General features: G+C 40.8%; 1 protein-coding gene across 2 annotated transcripts in view; it reads left to right on the plus strand.

The window, feature by feature from the left end:
* The window catches only part of KIAA0930 (KIAA0930 ortholog), a 56,461-nt gene that overhangs the window by 26,886 nt on the left and 5,033 nt on the right, over window positions 1-24,542 (plus strand). Inside the window, exons 3-9 of one of the 2 annotated variants that reach the window (XM_056482506.1) lie at window positions 10,763-10,870; window positions 12,069-12,146; window positions 15,944-16,045; window positions 16,472-16,612; window positions 18,627-18,821; window positions 20,932-21,094; window positions 23,036-23,191. In XM_056482506.1, coding sequence (XP_056338481.1) covers window positions 10,763-10,870; window positions 12,069-12,146; window positions 15,944-16,045; window positions 16,472-16,612; window positions 18,627-18,821; window positions 20,932-21,094; window positions 23,036-23,191 — 943 coding nt within the window. The remainder of the gene's footprint in view (window positions 1-10,762; window positions 10,871-12,068; window positions 12,147-15,943; window positions 16,046-16,471; window positions 16,613-18,626; window positions 18,822-20,931; window positions 21,095-23,035; window positions 23,192-24,542) is intronic. The other variant, XM_056482507.1, reaches the window with a different exon arrangement.

Below are 24,542 nucleotides of genomic sequence, written 5' to 3' on the forward strand. Positions count from 1 at the left end.
GCTATACTTCGTGACAGTCCCATGCAACCACTCAAATGCTGCTGAGAAAACAAGTCGCCAAAAACTGAATCTTTTTTGCTGTATAAATTTTCTCCTTGTTCATGGGCAGTATGTGGGAACAAACAATTATTGTAACACATCCAAGTTGGTACAGAATCAGCTGTTGTGCCTCAGCTCTTCCATTCTGCTGAACTTGTAGAGGTGTTGCAGTGAGCAGGAACAGTGGGTCCTGCAGTTCAGCATCCACACAATGCTTTCATTTTGAAACGTGAAAAAGGAACCCTGGTGTTATCAGATTGATACTCCAGTTTTTTTGTAAGGGGCTCAACATCTTTGGTGTAAAAACCTTTCTTTTGCAGTTCCCCATGCCAGAAATCCCTGTGCTTACTTGTGCTATTTGATTGTCTAAATCTGTGAGCATAAAGATGCTGCTGAGAGCCTCTGTTCATGATGCATTTATAAAATCATGCAGGTTGGAAGAGACCTTTAAGGTCATCAAGGCCATCTCCATTTCCTCTGTGCTGTGGCAGATGGCTTGGAAAAAAAAAAAGCCAAGGGAAGAAAATACTATGTTGAGTGTGGCATTCCACACAGAATGATCCAAGCTGTCTGTGACCTGTACTATGCTTGTGACACACGTGGTAATGCTCTCATCATCTGCCCTATTTCCAGAGTAAATTCCTGTCTGAAACAAAGCAAGTGTTCAGCTGAAATACTTTCACAGTATCACAGTCACAAAATTCCAGAGTCAGGAAGGGGTGTGGGCTGCAGGGGCATTTTTAATGAATTGCTTTATATTGCTTCCAGTCTCTGAAGAACTCCTCTTAAGCAGTCAAATAGGGTGACAAGAAAGCCAGAATCAGATATGATTTTAATATGAATGGCACAGAAACATGGCAGCCAAGAAGGTGCTCTATCCTCTGCTATACAGAGCAATGCCACTGGGAAGGGAAGAAGTCCAGACCTAGTTTTTCTATCTGATGAATTGTGCTGAATAATTCAGTATCAGAAATGCATATCTGTCTGAGTCACTGGGGAGTGGAGGGACAGAGGAGCACTGCTAGGCTGGGCTTGCAGCCTGGAAAAGCTAAAAGCGTCTGCTTGGAGCTCCCCAAAAGCCTCATGACCCAGTGGTTCATCAGAGCACTTAGTGGATTTGATCTGTGAGTTGTAGGTTGGTCAATTTGCTTATTAGAGGTATGGGAAGGTCTGGATTCAGTGTGGAAATTAATATGCAATTGAATTGGAGCTCTGGAATAACATCATCACATTTATGGTAACATTGGTAATTAGAACCTAAATGTCTAATGTCTGCACCAGGGTTTTCACCCACCTTGTCTTCTGGTCACTAATGCAGTTTATGCATTTCTGTATTCAACAGAGATGGTTTGAAACACACTGATTTATTACCATTCTGTAATGTTCTTTCTCCCATGGCTGTGTCTGCTGCCTGTGGATGTAACGTATCTTCCTGAATCCTGCTGACTGCATACTGCAGAAGGCACACGCTGTGTGTTGCTTTGGGAACTTGTCTTTCTCTAGGAGCTTCAGAAAGGCTGGAAAATAACAATACAGGAATAAGGCAACAGTGAGCAACTTCTTTCAGCACCAATGCTTAAATGGTCACACATGTATCTCTTAGTTTCATTTCAAATAGCTGATTTAGCAGGTTTGGGGAATGAAAGTTGGTGGGATTCACATAGTACAAATGTGAGGCAGCAGCAAAGATGACTTTGTTAGGATCCCAAAACCAAGTCATTCTTGCCTTGCTGATACTACTCAGTATATTTGAACTCCAAGTCCTGTCTTACTCAGCCACTGTTAACCACTGTCCTGTGCCACAGCCAGGCTAGGGATAAACAGTTTCCACGCCTATGTGACTTATGGTTTGCACATTTTTTTGCTTTCCTCTCATTTGTTTGATGAGCATCTTCAAGCATTCATCAAGAGTGCTCCAGTAATTTGAACAACTTACACTTTTATTTTTCGTCTTTTATACCTCTTCTGCATTTCTGAAGTTACAAAGGCAGAACTAGATTTTTGGAGTCCCTTTCATGTAAGTAATTTCAATTATGGTTGGTTGAAGTCAAATTTTAATTCTGTGAGTCCTGTTAGCATTTCTTAGTTGTATAATTTACTCGTTCTTACCACATCAGAAACTTTTTCATATACAATGTGTAGATACTGAAAGCAGATGTGTAGGGTTGTTAAATTGTTTTCTATGGTTGTGACTTGCCAATCAGAAGGAATGTCTTGTACTTCTTGAAAAGAAGAAAATAGAATGCATTTGGTAGGTATTCCTTGTGATGAAGTACTTTTGTAAGAGCTATAATTAACTTTTATGTGATTTCTTTAATACTGAGATATAAACTTATGTAACAATGAGAAGAAAGTGAGAATTTAGTGAGAAAACACAATCATAAGGCAGTTGCAGGATCTAAAAAGGTTGGTTGGTGTGTGCCCTCAGATGAGGAGGGAAAGCAAGTTTTTTGTTCTAGTGATGAAGGGCAAAAGTTACAGGAGAGTTTTCTGTCTTTGAAGATGGAGGAAGCTGCTTTTTCTAGCAGCTTTGCCCTGCATGCCTTTTACTCTTGCTCTTATTAAAAGCTAAGTGGGGTCTGACTTTTGAACTTCACAATTCAGTTCAGAGCTACTCACAGATCAGTGTCTGTTCTTCCCCCAAAAGGACACTTGGCTGGGAGGAGGAGAGGGTGCCAACAAATCAAGGCTGGGAGATGTTTGCAGTGATATTTCATCTTCTCTAAAAGAGTTAGGATAATGAGCAATGTAATTAACCCTAAATTTCAGGGGCTGGACTTGACAAATCAGAGCACTTCTCATTCTAAGGTAAAGTAAATTGTTAACTCCAGGGCAGTCTTAGGTCATTACGCCACTACCTGCAAACAGATCCATAATGACAGGAGAAAGAATAGGTTGTAAGGAATTGGAGGAGTCACAGCAGCACTAAAACCCATGTGAATATTGGGAACAGCTTTGCAGGACTGAATATCAAGAGGAATAAAGGCTACATGTGAGCTGACTTTGTTGTTTCAAGCTGAGACTGCAACTGCAGTTGTTCAATGGAGACAGTAAGGGATGCACTGTGTGAGTGCAGCTCCCTCTGAGTAGCAGCAGGTCTCATAGTTCAGTATCTACCATTTATTCACCGTTTTTTCCTATGCCATGTTGGCACTTCATTTTGTCAATAAACAATTGCTTTTTTTTTTTTTCCACTTTCATCCACTAGTGTTAGCCTTTTATTGGCAGAAAAGGGATTGTTGGAACTCCTTTTTTTGTTAGAGGAACACTCATTCCAGCATGTTCTTCTGAACTCTTCTCTAAACCGAGACACAAGCACAAGGAAAAGTTCCCAAAGTTTGTGATCATTTGGTTGTACAAAGGGGCTGTGGGCACAGAATTCAAGTAATTGACACAGAAGCAAATTTTTCAAAATGGGTAGTTTGTCTGTAGCTGAACTTTGCTTCTTGCACAGTTTGCAGTTGCTTTATTGCAGTGGGCTTTGTTTCAGCTTTATAGCTATGGTGGATGTTAAGTTGCCATAGCTACTGGGCATTATGCTGCCTTTATGTGGGCTCCAGAGTGTGTTCCAGGAGGATCAGGTACAACTTCTGAATAATTGATAGTATCCAGAAAAAGGGAATAGGAATTTTGTCTTGGAGGACATTCTTTACACTGTCCTCTGCTGTTACCACCAGTAAAAATTTCAATAGCCATAATCCTAAGAAAGCTTCTCCATATAACATCTGAAAGAACCTTTCCTTTTCATTTTAGGACATTGTTTCATTGTTGAATACAGTTGTCCCCTTTTAAATATTATCTTGGATGTAAATATTCTAGTGAAGGCTTGTAACACCAGCTTCCCTGTGTGACAGGACTGGGAGTGTATCCTTCCCACAGGGCTTCTCTGCATGCTCCAGAAAATAGGAGGCTCCTTTGATTTCCTTCCCATTTAGCAGAGACAGGGATGTCACTGCTGAACAGATGCATGAGCAGATGGGTTTTCATGGCCAGCTGGCCAGCCCAGCCTGTGTCCTGTTGAGTATCTGTTCTCCAGCACTGCTGGGCACTGAACATGGCTCTGCATGTCTGGGGCTTCCCAGCTTGGTAAAGCATAGGAAGCACAAGTCCTGGGATATTAGACCAACAACCCTCATTCTGTTTGTGGTGGTTTCTTGGTCTAAGAAAATGCCCTTTTCCTGTGCCAAAGGGTGCAAGCAGCTCCTGAGATAGTTGGTTTTTGTTTTTTTTTTCTGAATTGCATCATGCTGTTGATGTATACAGAGAGGGAAGCCAGGAGTGACTGGTGTCTCCATATCTGGAGGTGGAGGGGGTTTTGCCATAAAAGCTTTGTGCTGCAGGTAAAGTTTTGATGTGTTTTGGTGACTTTTGGCAGGTCACTGGCTGTATAACCAACCTTGCTGAAGCTGAAGGAAGTGCTACAGCTAGAGAGAGACATGGGAAAAATTGCACTGTTTGTCACACAGACCTGCATTGCCACTGGTTTCAGGCACTCTTATGTACAGTGTTTCCTTTTTAAAATTAATTTCTTGCACCTTCTCCTCAAGAACCAGATGAGCAGGAATCACTGCACATAAACCCAGACAAAGCTGGGTAGCTTTTGCTCAGACTGAATCTCCCTTCTGCTAGCCTCAAACTAGGCATCTGCTGGTAAAAACACTGTGAAATGTTCAATCTAGGATGACTGCTCTGCATTAAATCAGAGTCACATGGCTTACTATTTTTTTTCAATTTTTTTCATTGCAGAAATCAATATAACCCATCCTTTCCCCATTACTAGTGTATTAAATTAGCTTAGAACATTTGTGAGGCTGATTTGAACCTTAGGGTCTCTACATTTTTATCTAAAATAATATTTTGAAAGTTGTATTTTATGATTTTAGTTCACTTTGTTAGGAGTAAGCCTACTTGGATTTGGAGTGTTCAGGAGCTACAGTGAGAGTAAAGAAACTGAAGGCCCTTGTCATTTGCATTCTAATGGAGGTACACTGCTATCTGAGGTTATCAGACCCTTTTTTAGGACACTTGTAAGCATTCCAGTAACTTATTACAGCTTGAAGCACCTCCAAAGCACATTCTATCAGTGGTAGCCTTGGTGATGTTAGTCATGGACATGCTGCAGACGTGTGTCACAGTTAAGACAGGCACGATGTGACACTCCAAGGTTCATGCAGCAATTACAAAACCTTATTGTTCACCACTTGCTTTTATATGGTTAAAAATTGGCTGGAATCTTGGTGCCACCCAGCTCACTGACCAATAGCTGCCTTGTCAAGGATTGGCTGATGTCTGTTCTCTGCAGCCAAGTCTCTCCTCCTCTCAGTGCCCTCTCTCCCAAAGATGTTTCCTTTCCATCACAGGTATAGGCTGGTCAGGGTTACTTGTCCCTGTGAGGCTTTCAGGCCAGCTGTTAGCCATCACACATATGCTTTGAGAATCCATTGGAGATACTGCATTTATAAAGGTACTGGAGAGCTGAGGCCTGGGGTGAGAATTGATGTCCTTGTGTACATTGGGGAAAAACTGATTAAGTTCTGTTGCAGAAGGAGCTGAAGATGACTACTTATGCCCCAAAGTTTGTTCTTGCTGTCTAACCAGGATATTTGAATAAAAAGCTGCTTTAGTCACAAATTCTCCTTCACATCCATAAACCACCTTACTAGAGTAGTACCTTTGGTGCTGTATAAAGTGGTTCAATTTACTTGAAAAGTGTGTGCTGAAAGGATACAGATAGAAAAGGGGGTTTAATGTTCTGCCCAGCTTAGGAATGTGTAATTAGAAGTTAACTTTAACTGCAATGTTAATGTAAATGCATTTTTTTGTCCTGCTGTGGCCTGCTGGCTGATGTTTAGCATTTAGCACCACTTCTTTGTTATACCTTGCATATTTTTTACGATATTCTTCTTTTAAGACATTTTTCTTTTCTCCTAAGAAAAAAAAATTCCAGAGTGTTTATGCTGATAAAAATGCAATCTTATAAGTTCAAATTTATAACTAAATAGCTTGTGCTGTGTGAAGCATAATCTGTATTAGTTATATAGGAGACTGGTATGGAAGCAACTGAGTATTCAGCTGCCCAGGGTGGCTCTTCTGATGCTTTGGATCCTGGGGAACCAATACTGCTGCTCAGAGAGGGGATGGATGGGGATGTGTGTCTGTGCCTGCAAACTCTGCAACAACTTCACACTCTGGTGGTGCTGCCACTTTATGGGAAACTTCTTAGATGGAGCAAGAAAGCCAAACAGCTCCAGCTGCTGTCTCATGTCAGACTTGTGCTGTGGCAATCCATAAGTACCAATACCAAAGGGATCTGGTTTCCTGCTGCTGTGAGTTGAGTTACTGCAGTGAGGGAACAGGATGGCACACAGAAATCCCAGCTATGTGATGAGATGCTCAAGTGTCTGTGGAACTACAAAGTATTGGCTACCCAAGGGAAGTGTTGTCTGGAAATGGAGATCATTCTCTGCAGTGGTAATTCCAGTTTGCTCTGTTAATGTCTACTCATGCTACACCATTTAAAGTACTTAGTATGAAAGGAGGTTTTTAAAGTATGAGGAAATAAAATAAGTGGCTGATGGATAATGCACAAGAAAGGAGCAGAACAAAGTAGAGCTGCTTGGGGGTGGATCTGAAGCATGGAAGAGGACTTTAGAGTTCCTTTGGTCAGTGAATTTAGAAAGACCTTTTAACTTGGTTTGAATTCAAGATATCATTTTGGAATGACACCTTTCTGTTCCAGAAAAGAGAGGTAAAAGGAAGTACCTGCATAAATGTGAGAAAGATTATTCTAATGTTGAAGCCACAAGAGTTGGACATGCTATGTGATGGGGCTTTTCAAACCTGAGCACATGCTGGGGCATCATTCTGATTTCATAGCAGATGGAACCATTTGAAAGATGCTTTTTACTTGCAGATTTTTCCATGTTTTGAAGCAAACCTTTCAATGTAAGATCCTAGAAATCAAATTTTGGTCTCTGTATTGCAACTGGCTCTGGGGACAGTTAGAAGTATTTTCCTGTTGAACTTGTGTTTGTAGAAAAAGACTTGAATTTTATTCCCTGTGTCTTTTTCCTGTCTCTTTCTATGTTCAACCCTTTCCTCTTTTTAGTGAATGTGGTCTGAACAAAATGGTTCTGCTTATAAATAGATCTGTAGTTCCATTAGACTTCTATTTAGAAGAAAATCAGGACCTGCTTTTTTTGGCTGTTTTCTTATTGCCAACAAAATACTGCTTCTTGTAAACCCTATCACAAAGAGTTTAAACTTAGACTGGGGTCTTATATTGATTTTTTTGTGTTTTATGATAAAAATGTTCCAGCTTTCTCTGAAAGTGGATAACTTAAGATGTGCATTATGTAACACCAAGTGGGTGGCAAAGGAACACAAGTTTTGAGGCTGTGCCTAATAAGAGGCTCAGAGGTCTAAAAGTTTTTATTTAAAAAAAAAAGTTTATTTAAAAAAAAAAGTTTATAAAAAACTTTATAAAAAAAAGTTTATTTAAAAGATTAGCAAAGATTAACACACGACCAAAAAAAAAAACAAAAACCCAAAAAAACCCAAAAGCCCGAAAAAACCAAAAACCCCAAAACTGAGTATTGACCATCTTTTATATATACATATAGATAGATATAGATAGATATAGATAGATATAGATATAGATATAGATATATAGATATAGAGATATATAGATATAGATATGTATATATATATAAGCATGACAAGGTCCAGAGTCTGGCAAAAGGAAAGCAGCCAAATTAAATGAAGTTGCACACTTGGATCCAAAAGGATGATTAATCACTGGAATGAGTTCTCAAGGCAAGGTGTTTTCCCAGGTACTGTCTAGTCAAAGGTTGTTTAACTGGCGTTTTTGAGGAAGTAACTTGGTAAAATATCCCTGGCATGTGGGAAGTCAGCCTGGCTGAGGTCCTTCTCCTCTCCAGCTGTAGCTTAGGAACCCTGTGAAAACTTGATACAAAGGTGGCATTATGGATTTCAGCTCCAGAAGTGTCACTTGGATGAGCAAATATATAGCTTGGCTTTTGGATTTCACTGGGAATAAATAATTAGTATTTACACAGTTGTTTCTATTAATAACTTTTCATGCTGGCAGGAGGGCACATCTGATCTCGAGCCAGCTAAACAAGCACAAAGATGAGGCAAGGCCAAGTGAGTCAGGAGCAGACCTGGAAAAAAGGAGACCAGTGTGTCCTGGACGCCTGGCTGGGAAAGATTTGTTTTCCTGGGAGGACTCAGCTGTCTGAAATCCAGCATGTTCTCCAGTCCATGGAGAGCTGTGATTCATGAAGATCCACTCTGCCTTGACCCACAGGTCATACACCAAGGAATCCTACCCTGAATTAGTGCACAGGGGAGACATGGTTAAAGAAAGCCCTTTTCCTGTCAAGATCTGTGATAGACTTGCAAGGCATTCTGTGAAAGAGCTGTCGAGCACTGGCACTGTAATTGCTGGGGAGAAGTTGTTCATGTGTGAGTAAATTTCACCAGCAGAAAAAATTAGTGGCTGACTTCTGAAGGCAGAGGGAGGTTTAAACTTCAGTATTATGAGGTGATTAACTTTTACTTGGCTTAAAATAAAGGCTCTGTGGATACAGAGGCAGGAGAGACTGAAACAGTGTCTGCTGTGCACCTAGTTTTGCTTTCCCTGGTGTTACGTAGAGCTGGAGTTTTACCCTGCCATTACTCAGTCCTGTCTTCACTCTGATTTTTTCAGACTGGATGGCTATTGTTTCACAGGATATTTTTGGAATTTTGTTCATGTCATGTTTCTGTGCTATTCGGCGCAGAAGTGCAAATATTGCCTTTGTTTGGAGATGAATATATATTAGATTGTTTCTCTCATCTGCTCACATATTTAGCTTTTTGTAGTAACTGCCATTAGTTTGTGTAATAAAAAAATCATGGATGGGAACCTTGGAAGAAATAAAAATAAACCAAAAGAAGAATGGTGTCTATAGACCTTTTAAAAACATATTTCTAAGTTTAAAAATTAATGGTTAAGAACAGTGTGTTCAGCATTCATGGTATCTGATGACAGTGGTGGTCCTGAAATTTTACTGTTTCCCTGTTTTTCACTCTATTTTGGTATTCTAGCTTTATTTATTTTTAATCTAATTTGTATTGGAAGTGTCCAACTGCATTCACCTCAGTGTACTACCTTATCATTTTATATTTGTCTCAGCTGCTTTAGTTTGTTAGGATAGGTAGAGTTGTTTCTATGTTCTGAGGCTATTTGTGATTTTTCATTTGCTTGTTTTTTAGTACAGCTGAAAATCTTGCACATAGCTGTGTCCAGTCAGTAGTTCCAGTGTGAAACGTTTAGAAGAAGTTGTGGGATGTTGATGCTGCCATGTGCCCACCAACACTGCTCCATCGCTGGGCAGGGCAGAGAAAATACAACAAAAGGCTCATGGATCAGGATAAGGGCAGGGGGAGATTGCTCACCAGTTACTGTCACAGGCAAAACAGACTTTACTTAGGGAATTTAGTTATTATTTATTACCAGTGGAAAATAAAACTAAATCTTAAAAACACCTTCTCCCCACACCTCCTTTCTTCCTGGCCTTCTTTCCTGTTTATCTCTACCTCTTCACCCCTCTGGCAACACAGGGTCATGGGGAGTGGAGGTTATGGCAAGTTCCTCAGATTGCCTCCACTTTTTTGTCCTTTATGTGAGGGCTCATCACACTCTTTCCCTGATACAGAATGGGGTCCCTCCCATGGGAGAGTCCTTCAGTGTGCATCCCTTCCACAGAGTCAGTCCTTCAGACAGACACAGGCAGTTCCAGTGTGGGTCCCCCAAAGGGTCACAAGCCCTGCCAGCAATCCTGTTCCAGTCTGGTCTCTACTTTCTCACATACTGCCAGGAACCTGCTCCACTGTGGATTCTCCACAGGGTCACAGTCTCAGGTATCTACCTGCCCCTTCTTAAGCCTGTTGTTCCTGAGGTGCTGCCACTCTCATGGACAGGTTCAGCCTTGGCCAGAAGCACATCCATCCTGGAGCTGCCTGGCATTGGCTCTGCTGCACATAAGGGAAGCTTCTGGCAGCTGCTCACAGGAGCTGCCTCTGTAGCTGCCTTGCTACCAAAACCTGGCCATGCAAGCCCAGTACAAAGGAGTTTCCAAAATATCGTCTGTGGGACACACAGGACCATCCCCAAGGGACACATGATGTGACTCTTGGGAATGGTCCTGTACAGGGCCAAGAATTGGACTGGATGATCTTTATACCTCTCTTCCAAGTCAGCATATTCTGTGATTTAATGATTGGATTTTGTCTTCCCAGAGACTGTCATGCCAATGGAAAACAAGCAATAGCCATGGGCTGGACTGTGTTGAGCATTAGTACAGTGACAGGCTTGATTTTGAGGGATGGTGTTAAGAGAAATCCATATGTATGTACATCCCTGATTTTATTAATTTCATTTTTGCTGAAAACGTACCTGTTACAAGAAATAAATGAAGCTCCTGTCCAAAACTGAGATTCTTCTGTACAGAGAGACTCTCCCGCCTTTCTTCCCTGTTTTTCTACACATCCCATGTTTCCCCAGTTCATTTCCACACAAAGCCTTGCATCCTCAGCAAAATCTGATCCTGACTGAAAACTAGAAGCTACGTGATGTGCAGCTTCTGATGCCAGTTTTTTGTTTGGAAATAGGTACCTCTATGTAGTAGTGTTCAAAAAGATGTGGTGTTTTCCTTAGCAGGTTGAAGTTGAAGTTTACCGGAGAGATTCTAAGAAGCTTCCTGGCCTGGGAGACCCTGACATTGACTGGGAAGAGAGTGTCTACTTGAACCTCATCCTGCAGAAGGTAACAGTGATGCTTATCTAATTTTCACTATTTATGCAGTTTCACCTTTCAGAACCAAAATGAGCATTAACTGAGATTTTTATTATTTTTCAGTAGAGTCCTAATAGCTCTCTACAAAAAACTTTAGCTGTATGCAGTGAAGCTAGGCTGGGTTTTATGCTCTGTAACAAGGTTTTTCAAAAGGAAGGCTTAATCCAGTTTAATGTTTTTTGAGAATGAATGAGACTTAGACAGGCAGCATTTCCATTAGAGTTCACTGGTGCAGCTAAGAGAGAAGAGTCTAAATGCAGTGTCATAAATTATGCTGAGGGGTTACTGCTGTTCATGACAGAACTCAAATAAAACATTTGGTGGTAGGAACATGAAGCCAGAACTAATTATTTCTTTAATTGACTTATAGGTTGTTTAGTTGTTGTGTGTGTTACATTATGGCTTAGGAAAGCTGAATATTACTGTAATCATTTGAGATCCCTTAAAAGATTTGCTCATTATGATCTCAGAATGGGAAACTGTTGGCTCAGGCACACATCCTGGAAAATAAATTGTTTTCATTCTCTCTCCTTCCTCCCAGAAGTCTCTTTGCAGAACTTATCTGCAGAGAGTAGTTTTTGCCTTTATTTGATGCTCAATAAAACCAGGATACATTTGCCACAGTCAGAATTCAGAGATATTATTACAGCTGGGTATTGCTGTCCAGAGCTATTGCACTTGCTCCTTATAAGTGTTTTCAGGTTGTTTGGAAGGCTGTGCTAGTGTTTTCTGACCTCTCTAACATGTCACTAGTGTTCATTAGTGTCTCTTTTTCCCTGTTCAAAAGGAGGAAAACTTTTCCATTTCTATCCTTAAGTGTGCTGAGGGGTGGGTGTGCTTGTATTATTCCCCCAGCTGCAATTAAGGTCGTTTTAAACAATATTGGCAGGACTTGGCTTACCCATCAGTTGTGCACCTCAACAAGCAGCTGTACAAGAGGTTTTGGTGTCACTGAGTTAATGAACACACACAGGTTTAAAAATTGTAGGCAGTTCAGTATAGTAAATAGAGTAAAGAAAATGGCAACACCAAAATATCTTACTTTTTAGACAGACAGAAAAAAAAAAAAACACAAAAAAACAGACAGAATGTGTTCTGCTTCATGCACATTAATGTTTTGTTTTCCCAACTCTAAATGTTAATTTCTCTGTCTGGTGCCCTGTTCCAGCTCGATTATGTGGTGACCTGTGCTGTGTGCACACGGTCCGATGGAGGAGATATTCATATTCACAAAAAGAAATCTCAGGTGAGCTTCTGCTTTTACTGCTTTGGATCAGAGGTTGGTATCCAGAATTACCTAATCCTAAAAACTGCTCCAAAACTGGGGCAGCGGTTCTCAGGTTGTTGTCTGACATATTCATCCTCCTGAAGCACCTCAAGTCTTTGTGTAAGTCTGTGACATTTCTTACCAGTTATTTAGATGTTAGATCTAAATGTCCTTTATATCCCCTCTCAAAGAATTGTGAAGACCCCTGCATTCTTCAGGGTGTATATTTTTGCCTGCTGGATATATAGGCAGGGGAGAGAGGGAAGGTGCCAGGGGGAGGAAGGAATATGATGCCCAACTGTTCCCCAGTCTGTTCCACTAAACCTGGAATTGTATGAGATCAGGATTATGAGGAGCCTTCAGGGTAAGTTTCTAATGTAGAGCTGCCAAATGGCAGACAATTTACTGATTACCAATTTATATTTTTATTATTTTATAAGATTCTTAGTCTCTTAAACTGCTTATTCATTTAATCTCCATACATAGGCTTTTATCTTTTTTGTGCAGTTAGTCCAGTTTTAGCATAGTGGAAGAAACTGAATAACAAGCATAAAGGGGATAGAAACAAGAAATCTGAGGCTTCCCCACTTAATTTCAATTTGCAATGTAGATCTTGCAACAACTTCTGCTAGTTAGCAGAAATTCTTCTTTTAAATGTTTCCTGTTGCATTTAAATGGTTGTTTCTCCCAGGCATTTCCATTCCCTTAGTTCATGCAGCTGCTTGCGTGGCTTTAGTTAAATAAAGCAAGGCTCTTTCGTTTTCAATCATGTTTAACCACTTTAAAAGAACTTTTCTTTTCTTACAAAAAGAAGTAGCAATGCTGATTATTGCCTCTGATTTACATTGATTAGGCACATATTTTTTTCCTTAGGTGCTGTTGAGATATCCCATTGCACTGTTGATTTAAGCCTGTTACTTCTCATCGCTTTCTTCTCTGTTGGCTAGTCCAAGTTTCTCCCCAAGTTAACTTCTGCAAATGTTTTTGAGAAAAATCTATGAATATTATTTTCAGTTTTGAAAATTAGGAAGGAGAAGATGAGGAATATGCCCTTACTGCATGTGAGCAGCATTTAGAATGAGAAGGAAGTTTTTTGTTCCTCCTTTCTAGAGGCTCCTACTATGGGACTGCTTATAAATTGTTGTCTTCCCTTTTCCACATTAAACTTAGCAGTACATAGCAGTAACATTTCAGCATGATCACGTTAATCTATAGAGAGCAAAGGCAACTTCATATGCTGGGAAAGCATGTTTGCAGTTGGGCATTTCATTGTCACATCCACTATTGAGGCTGTTTGTTTTAGATGAAGAAAATCCAGCTGGTTTGGATCTGCGTTTCTGCTCTGATGGTTCTTGCTTTAGAAAATGTGTCTTCTCCTGCCCATGTGCAGCCAGATGTTAATGGCCTAAAATCTGCAGTCCTACTCAAGACCTGTGACAAATCTACTCTGTTCACACAAGTGGGTGCCTATGGCATGAAGCCAGTATGAAAAAAGGCTGACTTTATTTTGCAAACTGCTGGCTTGACAATAAGCTCTCCAAAAACTGTATTTTCCTCAGGTGTGCCCAACTGGAGATGAATTTGGAAGGGTGTTTTGTCGTTCATTAGCTGGCGTGAGAGTGAGGATGCCTGGAAAAGGTTCTTGTTTCATCGGTGCAAATAGTATTTTTGAGGAGTCTGGTTGCTTTCTAATGATGTTCCTGGTCTTGAAGCAACCTTTCTTTTTAATTCTATTTAATGTGTATGAAGGCTGCATAAGTACAAGTGTGAAAAAGCAACCCTCTCATGAACATCTAATAGCCTATCCTTAACTATGTTTTGTGTTGAATGGTTAGTAGACAGAATGTCACGAGCTTGACAGCCTAGTCATATCCATAGCTTTCAGCATGTTCACAGTGGGGTAAGATTTGACAGGTTTCTTTAATTCAAGGCTTTCTTTGTAAACAAATGTGGAAGCAAAGAAAGCTGCTAGGTATGAATTACTTCTCCCTCCTTACCTACTCATTAATCTTTTTGGAATTATAAAATCTAAAGCCTTTAGCTATTTAAACAAAGTCACTGAAGGAGTTTAGGAGCTGCTTGGGAGGGAGAAATGTACAAGAGGAAGTGATAGGAAAAGAAACAGAAGCACAAGATGCGGATGAGAAACCAAGTACTTGTCTTCCTGTGAGCCATTGTCTTGGTTTTGTCACCGAAACTGTGGGAAAAGCAAAAACTCTTCAAAAACCTTTTTAGTGTTAGAGAATCAAAGCATTACTTTTTTCTGGCCAGGATGTTGTTCTGGCCAGGATGTGCAACAGAAATAATTTCACCCACACGTTGCCTGGGTTGTGCAGAGAAAATCATTCCATCCCACATAAATTTTACTAGATTTTGCAGATACTTATACAGTCAAAACCCGTAGAAATTAATTGGTTCAATGTTCAGTGGTCACACATTACACAGTTCTTAGTATTTGGTTTCCTCTTGGTTATCAATCTCCTTGCCTTAGATGCTAATTAGGTTCTCATTCTTCATTCTCTTATCTCTCTTTTCCCAACCCAGGTGTCTCCTACCAGGGGGATGTTTGGAGTTAATGTTCATTAATGGTCATTATCTTTTGTGTATCTTCTGTGCTACTCCCAGTCTGTTGAGATGTCAAGCTCATCAGGCCTCAAGTGACAAAACAGTCCCCTGAAAAGAAACTTCAATTCTCTTCCCCCCAGGTCAAAGGCGAACAAAACTCCTGACTAAAGCTATATAAAAAAAAAATCAACTGGTATCATTTCCAACAGTTTGAGACAGTCTACAGAGGTGGGCACTCTGAAATAAGTAACCTCCCCTTGGCACTGCCACAGGCTGGCATGGCCCCAGGAACTCGCTGGTGTCTTTTCTGGCTATCGGCAGAGTTTGCAAAGTCCAGTTTGAAGCAGTTTCTAATTGCAGAATGCAATTTCTGCAGGTAGCCACAGTTGCAAACCCAGAGCCAAAAAGAGAGACTCTCCATAGTCTTCTCTCCTGGATGGGCTTGGACTGGACCAAGAGCTGTTACAGGTGGGCACCTGTGGAATTTGCCCCCAGACAGCCCAATATTGCTAACTGCAGTCCCCCTAGACAAGGATAAAAACAAACAAAATGAAGAGAGAACGAAAAATGGGAAGGAAAGTCTTTGCCTGAACAAAGAACAAGTAGCGTGTGAACACTGCACAGCCAAGGGCCTGGAAACTGCCTCTGCACTGGTTTAAAAAATGCCCGCAACAGCAGCCCAGACACACAGTCTGCAGCTCTAGGGGTGTAAAGACACAGTAACAGTTTTGGGTGCAGATAGATATGGAATAAAATAACATTATGAATCACCCCAGGACAGCCACTCTACCCTTACTGAGGGAGGTTGATCTTAGTGTGGTACTAAGTAAACAACAACAAATTAAAGTGAAGATGTTGGGTCAGATGCTTCATGGTAACTTGCACTGTGGCGTTTTACTTTGCAGCGCATTGAAGCAACTCAAAGTCACCTGAAAGTGGTAATGAAGAAGTATAATGGTGTACTGTAGTACAGTGAGAGGTCAGGTACACACAGGGACATCTACTGTGAAAACCAAGGATTTCTCAAGTGCCATTATTGCAAATCTGGCTTTAGTCAGAAACCAGATCAGCTGTGCTTGCAGGATGCCCAGTATCTGTAGTGCAAGGCAGCAGTGCCAGCCTGAGATGCTTTGTAATTACTTGCCTTGTGTTTGGTGTGTCTGTTCCCAAGCACATTTAACTGAGAAGTCTCTTTTCTGCATCTTTCTCAGCAAGTGTTTGCGTCTCCGAGCAAACACCCGATGGACAGTAAAGGAGAGGAGTCAAAGATCAGCTACCCCAATATATTCTTCATGATTGACAGTTTTGAGGAGGTGAGTTCCTTGTTGCAGCAGCATAGTTGTGTCCTGTTCTAGTCTTATGTTCTGATTAGCTGTTTTCATGTACCTTTTGAGCAAATGTTCTTGACCAGTTGAGGGTTATCTCCTGTTAGATCTTATTTTAATTTGAACTTCCTCTCTCTTTAATGCTTGAAATCTGATCTTAAAGCTGGATTTTGGCATCAGTGTTGATGATGGGCTAAAACATGACAGGCTGGTGTGAGAGCTGCTCATCTCAGCAAGTGATTTGCAGTGTGGACTGCCTGGAGTCTGTTTATTTGAGAGGCTGGGGTGGAACATTCTGCTCCCTTTCAATTTATATTGAAACTTCCTTGGGGTGTAAGGGCAGCCATGGCAATCTGACGGTATTTTGATTTGAGCAACTTTACATCAAAGTGTTTCATCTTGCATCTTTGGCAGGTTTTCAGTGACATGACTGTGGGAGAAGGAGAAATGGTGTGTGTGGAGCTAGTGGCCAGTGATAAAAGCAACACCTTTCAAGGGGTGATTTTCCAGGGGTCCATCCGCTATGAAGCACTCAAGAAGGTCTATGACAACAGGGTAAGGAGCTTCTGAAAGACAATGTCCTTTGCAGAAATGGTGCTCTGACTAGATTTTCTTTGCAGCTGAGGCTGTCAGTTTTTTGTCCTGTTAGATCAGCTGCATCACAGTCTGTTTTGCCTTTGAAAGTTAGCTGAAAGCTACTGTTTCTAGGTCAGATAACTGAGGGTATTCAGGCTGGGGTATATTCTCTGCTGTTTGCCAGAAGGAGGGAGAGTAGGGATACGTAGTCAAGAGTGTGATGCAGGAATGGACCTGAACAGCAGTTCTGGGAGCTCCTTCATTTCCTTGAAAAGTCACAGATATTTCTTTATTCAGAGAAGGTATGATTTCATGGGAGATTTTAAACTCTGCTAACTACCTTGTGATAAAGTGTATTTTTCTTCATTGTATTTTGCACTCATGGCTGTTTTCAGAAGACTCCTGTAGTCTCACTGCCACTGAGAGTAGCTTTCTTTGCTTTCTATAGAAACATGAAATACCAGCACTCTCCCTTTCAAATTCAGTACTTAGTGCTGAAATCAAGACTCAATAAACTTTTCAAGTGGTTTATTATGAAGACAGTCCTGAGAGATTTTTAGAAACAGAAGAAATTCTCACAATATCTACTGTGTCTAAATTTCTCTTTGTTTCTACCCTTGTCAGGAGAGGTCCTGAATAATTTCCCTTCTCCCTGTTTTAAATGTAAGCCATTATATCCTTCCAGCAGGTTTCTGAGAGAACATGAAACAAAAGTTATTTCTCTCCCTCCATCATCTTGTGGCCTTACACCATCAACAGCTGCGTTATTAAAATAAGTGGAATGCTGAATCACTGAAGACAACATAAAAAGAAAGCCCTGCAGTGGAAAGATAAGATTTAATGTGGTAAAGTCACCTCAGAGCCTAGGAATGTCGTGATTGACCACATAGCTACTTGACATTATTTTGTTAGATGAAGTAAAATTGTTAACTCTTCAAATATTTCATTATGGCTAGAGGCAAAACTCAAAATTTTACCATTCTTTTTACAGAACAGGAGTAATCTCTGTTTTTGAGGATTACTTGATTTCAGTTGTTTCAGGAAAGGTTTAGATTGAATACTAGGAAAAATTTCTTTACTGGAAGCATTGTCAAGCCCTGGAACAGGCTGCCCAGGAAAGTGGTGGAGTCCTCAGACCTTGAGATATTTAACAGATGTGTAGATGTGACACTTAAGGACATGATTTAGTGGTGGGCTTGGCAGTCTTTGCTTAATGATTGATTTAATGATATTAAAGATTGTCTCTAACCTAAATTATTCTAGGATTCTGTAATTCTCAGTATAATACAAGCTGATGAGCATCCTGGCCTTTTCATAAACTGATGAAAATTGCAACAAATCACTTAAACTCAGGGATGCAAGCTGGAAACTTAAGGCATCATTTTCACTTACCAAAGCCTTGACTGTTTTCACATTGGTCTGTTCCTTTTCTCAGTTCTCAGTTCAATTTTCAGTTCAGTTGTGCTGCCTGGAAATTGAGCTCCTGTGTCTGTTGAGGGGATTTAAAGCTGTCAGGGTGTCTTGCTGAGCCATGCAGTGCTGGTTCCTTGTATTTTGGCCTTGACAGTGTGGACATAAAAATGTCAGAAGTTACTTGGCACAAAGTAGTGACCCAGTTGTGGGGTGTGCTTTGCTGGTTTGAGGCTGTTGTGTGTGTATGTCTGCTGCTTTTTGGACTCAGATGAGTGCCCCTGCACAGGCTGCATTGAGCTATGTGTGTGCCTGCCTGTGTGACTGTGTGTGGGCCTGGATAACAACCTTTGTTTTTTTTCTCAGTGTGCCACTGCTAACTCTGCCTTTTGGATGGCTGAAGGAGTTCTTCTCAGAACCTCTTTTTGTCTCTGTAAAATTACTTTTCTTTTGGAGATCACTTCAGATTGTGGCTTAAAATGTTTCTTAGGAATCCTTATCCACTAATGCTTTCAGAGGGTGTTATTTTCAAGTTGTAGAGCTGTTATTACATGTTTTTCTCTCCTGTCTTGATGCATTATAGGTGAGTGTTGCAGCTAAGATGGCTCAGAGAATGTCCTTTGGCTTTTATAAATACAACAACATGGAGTTTGTCCGAATGAAAGGACCACAGGGAAAAGGACATGCAGAGATGGCAGTGAGCAGAGTTTCCACTGGTGACACTTCACCATATGGGACAGAAGAAGATTCAAATCCAGACTCCCCAGTGCATGAGAGAGTAAGTAGCAGACAGAAATACTCTCTGAAGGTGAAGCATGAACATGCTTTGTTCCAAAGCCAGGAGGCAGGCTGAAGCTGGGGTGAGCTCCCATCTAAGTGCTGCACTCAGGTTTGCCTGTGTGTAATTTGGTTGTACTCAGTATGTGACATGGAGGCTTTAATGCAGTTTCCCCCAAGGAAATGCTGAATACAGAGATGACTGGATGATTCATACTTCTGGGGGAGTGTTTTGTTGAAACAACAGCAATCTCGATGCCAGGGAAACCAATGATTCTGCCTGTTTTCTGTAAAAAAAAAAAAGTAGATTCCACTTCTGTGCAAAATGGGATTTACCTAGAAATATGGAATTTCTGTATTATATAGGTTATTTGCTGAACCTCAAAGTAAGTGGTGCTTTTAGGTTTTACCACTGAGGAATACTGCCAGCACAAAGCCTGTATAATGCTAAAGCAAAGATCACAGATCCAGATGCAGCATGGTATTCATACATATGCTTAATTTTAATGCAAGTGCAGTAAAATGCCAATAGAATCAGACCACAGATGCTGATTTGGCCTTTACTGAATCCTTATTTTCCACTAAGACATTTTACTTGGTTAATGGGGATTAGGCAACATGTCTTCAAACTACCTGCACAGACCTGGGCTGGGTCAGTACCTGATGGAGTCTAGCATGGTTTTCTGTGTAGACTAACCTGTACCATTGAAAGATCTGCAGAATGACTTCTAGTGGTCTCCATGCAGGCAGTGTGGTTTTTGTTTCTGACCTGGTAAAAGGCAACATTAGCTACCAGCAAAGAACTCATTAACTGGATGTTCTTGCTCTCTACCACAGAAACACAGCCTGAAGAAATCAGGCATGGAAAGACAACATGATCTTTTGTCTGCAAGGCTTTCAGTGTCAGCTGGAAAATGTCAAATTAGATTTGATAATGTGTTACCTCTGCTTTTTGCTAATGGTTTTAACGCTGATATGTCTTTCTGGTTCCTCCACAATGTGATATGAAATGACTCCCAAATTCAAAACAGGAAAGCACAAATTAGAAATGAAGTGTACTGGGAAGAGGATCAGTTGGATGTTACAATGCCTTTCTCTTATTTTTTTAACATTAGTGATAGAGGGACAGCATGGAGTGTTTCTGCATTCAACCTGGCTTGGCTGCCATCATCACTCCATGTCACCTCCCTCTGCATTTCTTTGGACAGATATGAGCAGTGTCATGTGCCAGCTCAGGGAGAGTCATGGGATTGTTAAATTGACTGTGTGAAGAAGAAAGGACAAGATAAAAGTTGTTCACATCCATGAGCAAAGTAGTTATCTGTATTTTCTTTCCTTTGAAATGAAACTATTAAAATACTGCAATCAAAGCCAGTATATCAGCACTGTTTCAGTTCTTCCTGAAACAGGTGTACTTGGCTTTAATTGTAGGGTACTCAATGGCAACTGTTGCTCTGAAAAAAGAGTGTCTCCATAGTTTTGTCCCTAACTTGAGTTTTACCACAGACAATTCCATCCCTGTATTTGTCATCACTTGGACTAAGCAAATCTTCTGAGGCACCAGAGCTTCATTTGCTCCTTCCAGCATTGAAACATGACACACATAAAAGAGAACATTGACTTCACTTCTGCCTCAGTGTGCTGGGCTCTGGAATTTGTGGTCCTCCTCCCCAGGGACATTGGCCTTCCACAGGGATCCAGTAGGGAAGCTGCTGCCTTGTATCAAAGAAATGGAGATACACATTTTGAGTGTGTTCAATGCAGTACAATCTTAGCATATTAAGTCTCCTGCATTTCAACATGCAAAAATAAGATTGGCATTCTTGGTGCCTAAATTACTAATTTTGTGCCGTTATGAGTGTAAATCCTAGTTAAAAGTGATCATCTGATAAGTTTTTCATTATTCATGTAGTAGTTGAGGGTTGTGATATATCAAAATATTTTGCCCTTGATAATCTTGATGTGATTGTTCAGTTTAAATTCTCTAGCCACTTTGATAAAACAGAGCTAGATACCAGTCATCATTCTGATTTTTGCACATGTGATTACCTTGTGGCACATGGAGGGGCAAACCAAGAGCTTCTCCAGCATTTCTTTTATTTCCCTTTCAGGTTACTTCTTTCAGCACACCACCAACCCCAGAACGTAACAACCGCCCGTCCTTCTTCTCCCCATCCCTCAAGAGAAAAGTGCCCCGAAATCGAATTGCTGAGATGAAAAAGTCCCATTCAGCAAACGACAGTGAGGAGTTCTTCAGAGATGATGATGCTGGAGGTGAGACAAGTATTGACAGCTAAACAGACTTGTCTGGAGAGGTCACAGAGCTGTGGAAAGGGATCCCAGTGCAGGGTTTTCAAGAAGGTTTGCAGGGTGGAAAAGCAAGAGCTCCACATACAGCCAGTGCCTCTCTGAAAATGAGATTTTTCACAGGCTTAAGCATCTCTTGGAAGGCTGGAGCCCACAAATCCTGAATATGTTAAAACTTATTTCTTTTATATGGACCCATTTGAGAGAAACTGAAGCAGCTGAGATCCTCCCCCTTTCTCAGATGCCACAGTCTCCAAGTCTCCAAGTATAGTGGGTAGGGCAACTCAGCAATAAGTTCTTTGAATTCTGTTTTGATATGCTGCCTAGAGAGGCTACCTGGAGTTTGCCCAGGATAGAACAGAGTTCAAGGTGTTTCTCTGGCAGCCCTCATGGATTGTGCAGTGCCTGCTCAGGATTGTCTTGCAGGGTCTGATCCTAGAGTGTTTAATGTTAATGATGGGCATTCTTTTTATCTTCATATCCTTTTCCTTCTAATATATTTATGAAAGTAAATAAATTCTAGGTTTGTCAGGTATTTTATAGCATTCATATAAAATACCAAGAAATGGTTTCTAAGTGTTTTGACTTTATTGTTCCTCATCTGAAAAATAAAGAGGAATATTTTAACAGTTTATGCTAGGAAGCTTGATTTATTCAAAGATGAGTTTTCTACAAGGAATAGTAATTGGTTGTTTTTTTTTTACAAATTTCAGAAATCTGAGTGTCCTACCAGTGCTCCTCAGCAGCTGTAGTGGTGAAACTCTTATTTTGGCATGAAAAAGCCAGATGCAGTTGCAGAAGATGCAGAGATAGGAGCAGGGATTTGGGTGCATCTTGGCTTTGTGGGTGGAGGAAAAGATGTGGATTATGTAAAGATCAGCATTGTCCTTGGTACAGCCAGTGCTGCTGCAGTGTTGCCCCAGTGCAGACAGACCTGTGGTGAATAGGAACAGCCCATCAAGGTCTACTACAGTGGCTTTGCTGTGTGCAGGCATGATACACCAGGAGACTTGTGCTTACTTCAGCTTCCAGAGTCAGCTCCTTCTGCCCTGATCACCACAGTGTTCCTGGCATAGTGATCATGCATGGGAAGAGGTAATAGACAGCTAGGCTTATACACATGTAGGGAAGAAGGGAAAGATTTTCAGGTTTTTTTCCTCCCACCTTGTGGCACATCTTTCTAGAGTAGCTGCCACCATGTATTTTCCTCTTTGTATTTTCAGTTCCAGAGTTTGGATCACTGGTTCAAAATCAATATGTTGACTTCAACATCTGATTTTAGCACTATGGGACAGGGCTGAATTTTACAGGGCAATAGAGCAAAGATTTTAAAACACTGCAAAAATACAGTGCATGGCTGTAGGAGAGACCTTTGCCTACAAAAAACTCCTCTGGCCTACAGGGGACTCAGTATCTTTTTGTTTTAATTCTGAGAATTCTAAACTAATTCTGATAACATTGGCTCAGCTGAAGATCCCAGGTGTGGCTCAGGGTGTACGGGAAACTGAGGTATTAATGTTGATTCTCCCCTTGTCTGCTAGATGGCAATTTTCTTCAAAATAAGCAATTTCTATTTTGAATTTCTGCATGAGTTAGTACTTAATTTTAGGGCTATTCTGATTTCATGTGTGAGGGAAAGCTGAGTTGGTGTTCTGCTGGTGCAGTATGGTAACACAAGCCCTCTCTTGTCTGTCTGTTGTTTCCAGCTGCCTCTACCATTTATTAGCTTCAACATATATGGTGAACTCTGTGCTAGGCAAGATCTGTCTGGTTTTAAAAAAACAGTTATGATAGTGTCCTGCATGTGATTTGTCCCTAAACAATGAATAGGAGTCTTTCCTCTTTTTTTGAGTTTCAGAAGTGTTCCAGTAAAGTGCAATCCCTTGCTGTCTCTCCCTGCCTTTACAGATCTACACAACGCGACGAATCTCCGGTCGCGGTCCCTGTCTGGAACAGGACGCTCCCTGGTGGGCTCGTGGCTGAAGCTGAACAGAACAGATGAAAACTTTCTACTCTATGCACACTTAACATACATCACTTTGCCATTGCATCGAATTTTAACAGGTGAATTTTGACGTGTGTTGTGCACAGCCTACCATACTGAGCAATTCTGCTGTTATGGCAGAGGAACAAGCATTTCTGTGTAATGCTGTTGTAAATAGGATTGTATTTCAATTTCCAAGAAATTACAGACTCCAGTAAAAAAATCAGTCATTTGTAATTAAGGATGGATTTTGAACAATGTTCCAGCAAAATATTTAGTTTTTCCCTTATGATCATTGTGTTGGTAGTCTTACAACAAGTTAGCTGGAGTTACCAAGCTTACTCTCTCTCACCACAGGCATTTTGGAGTTCACAAAAGATGTATTGTTTCTCTTGGCATATAATATCTGCTCAAGAGGGTGGCACAAATGCCTGCATGCTCAATTACTGACTTTGGGCTTGAACATCCTTTCTGGAATTTAATTTGTTGAACATATACAGGAATTGGAGTATATATTGAGATACACAGAAATAGGGCATGAAATTTCTGGGCTGTAACAGAATTTTCATCTGCTGTTTTTCCCTACCTACATTTGTTTTAGCTTGACATGTTGTGTAGGCCTTGTTTCCAAGACCTTGTTGTAATTAATGTATTTGTGCCAGTGGCAGCTTTTCAGGTAGCAGGAGCATTACATGTGGGGCAGAGGGAAGTGCAAAAGGTGCTCATTTCTCTCAGGTAGTTCAGGAAACCTAAGATATTAAAATCCCAGTAATAGTGATCAAAGTGCTTTTTTAAATACCTTGAGTTTATTGATAAGATTTCACTCTGACCCTTCTGTCCATGCTGCATAGTCACACTTCTGTCACTTCTTCCACATATGTCAGATGATCCAGTCCTTAGTCATCTCTGTGGCCCTTCACGGGACTCCCTCCACTGTGTTTAATTTTTTATAGGTGTGGCTTGAGCCCTCTGGAGCTGGGGATCAATTTTTGCTCATGTCATCCTCTTTGTGCAGTTGTGTTTGAGCAGTCCTTTTATTGTGTGCTCCTTTTCCCATGTTCCTTGTTCTTTGTGTAGCCTTGAAAAGGACATCACAGCCCAGTTTCCAGATATTTCTGCCTAGTGCCCTCCATGCTGATTTTTCTGCCTAAATTTAGAAAGGTGCCCATGATTACAACACAGGTTTTAAGGTTCATATTCTGTCTTGGACAATATGGAATTGAGGAGCCAAAAAGATGAATGTTCTTTTATGGCAGCTTTTTGAGTGCAGAAATGTAGGCTTTGGGCTCTAGAATGAATGAAAGAGTTGAATTATTTGTACCCACACAAGTCTCGTTAAGGGACTTGGGGGTGTTGCATTTGTCCCTTCAAGAATGGGAAACCCCTTGGCATCTCTTGTTAATGGCACTTATACTTGTTTCCCTGGAAAAT

Source organism: Oenanthe melanoleuca, chromosome 1A (genome assembly GCF_029582105.1).
Source record: "Oenanthe melanoleuca isolate GR-GAL-2019-014 chromosome 1A, OMel1.0, whole genome shotgun sequence".
In the NCBI taxonomy this organism is placed as follows: Eukaryota; Metazoa; Chordata; class Aves; order Passeriformes; family Muscicapidae; genus Oenanthe; species Oenanthe melanoleuca.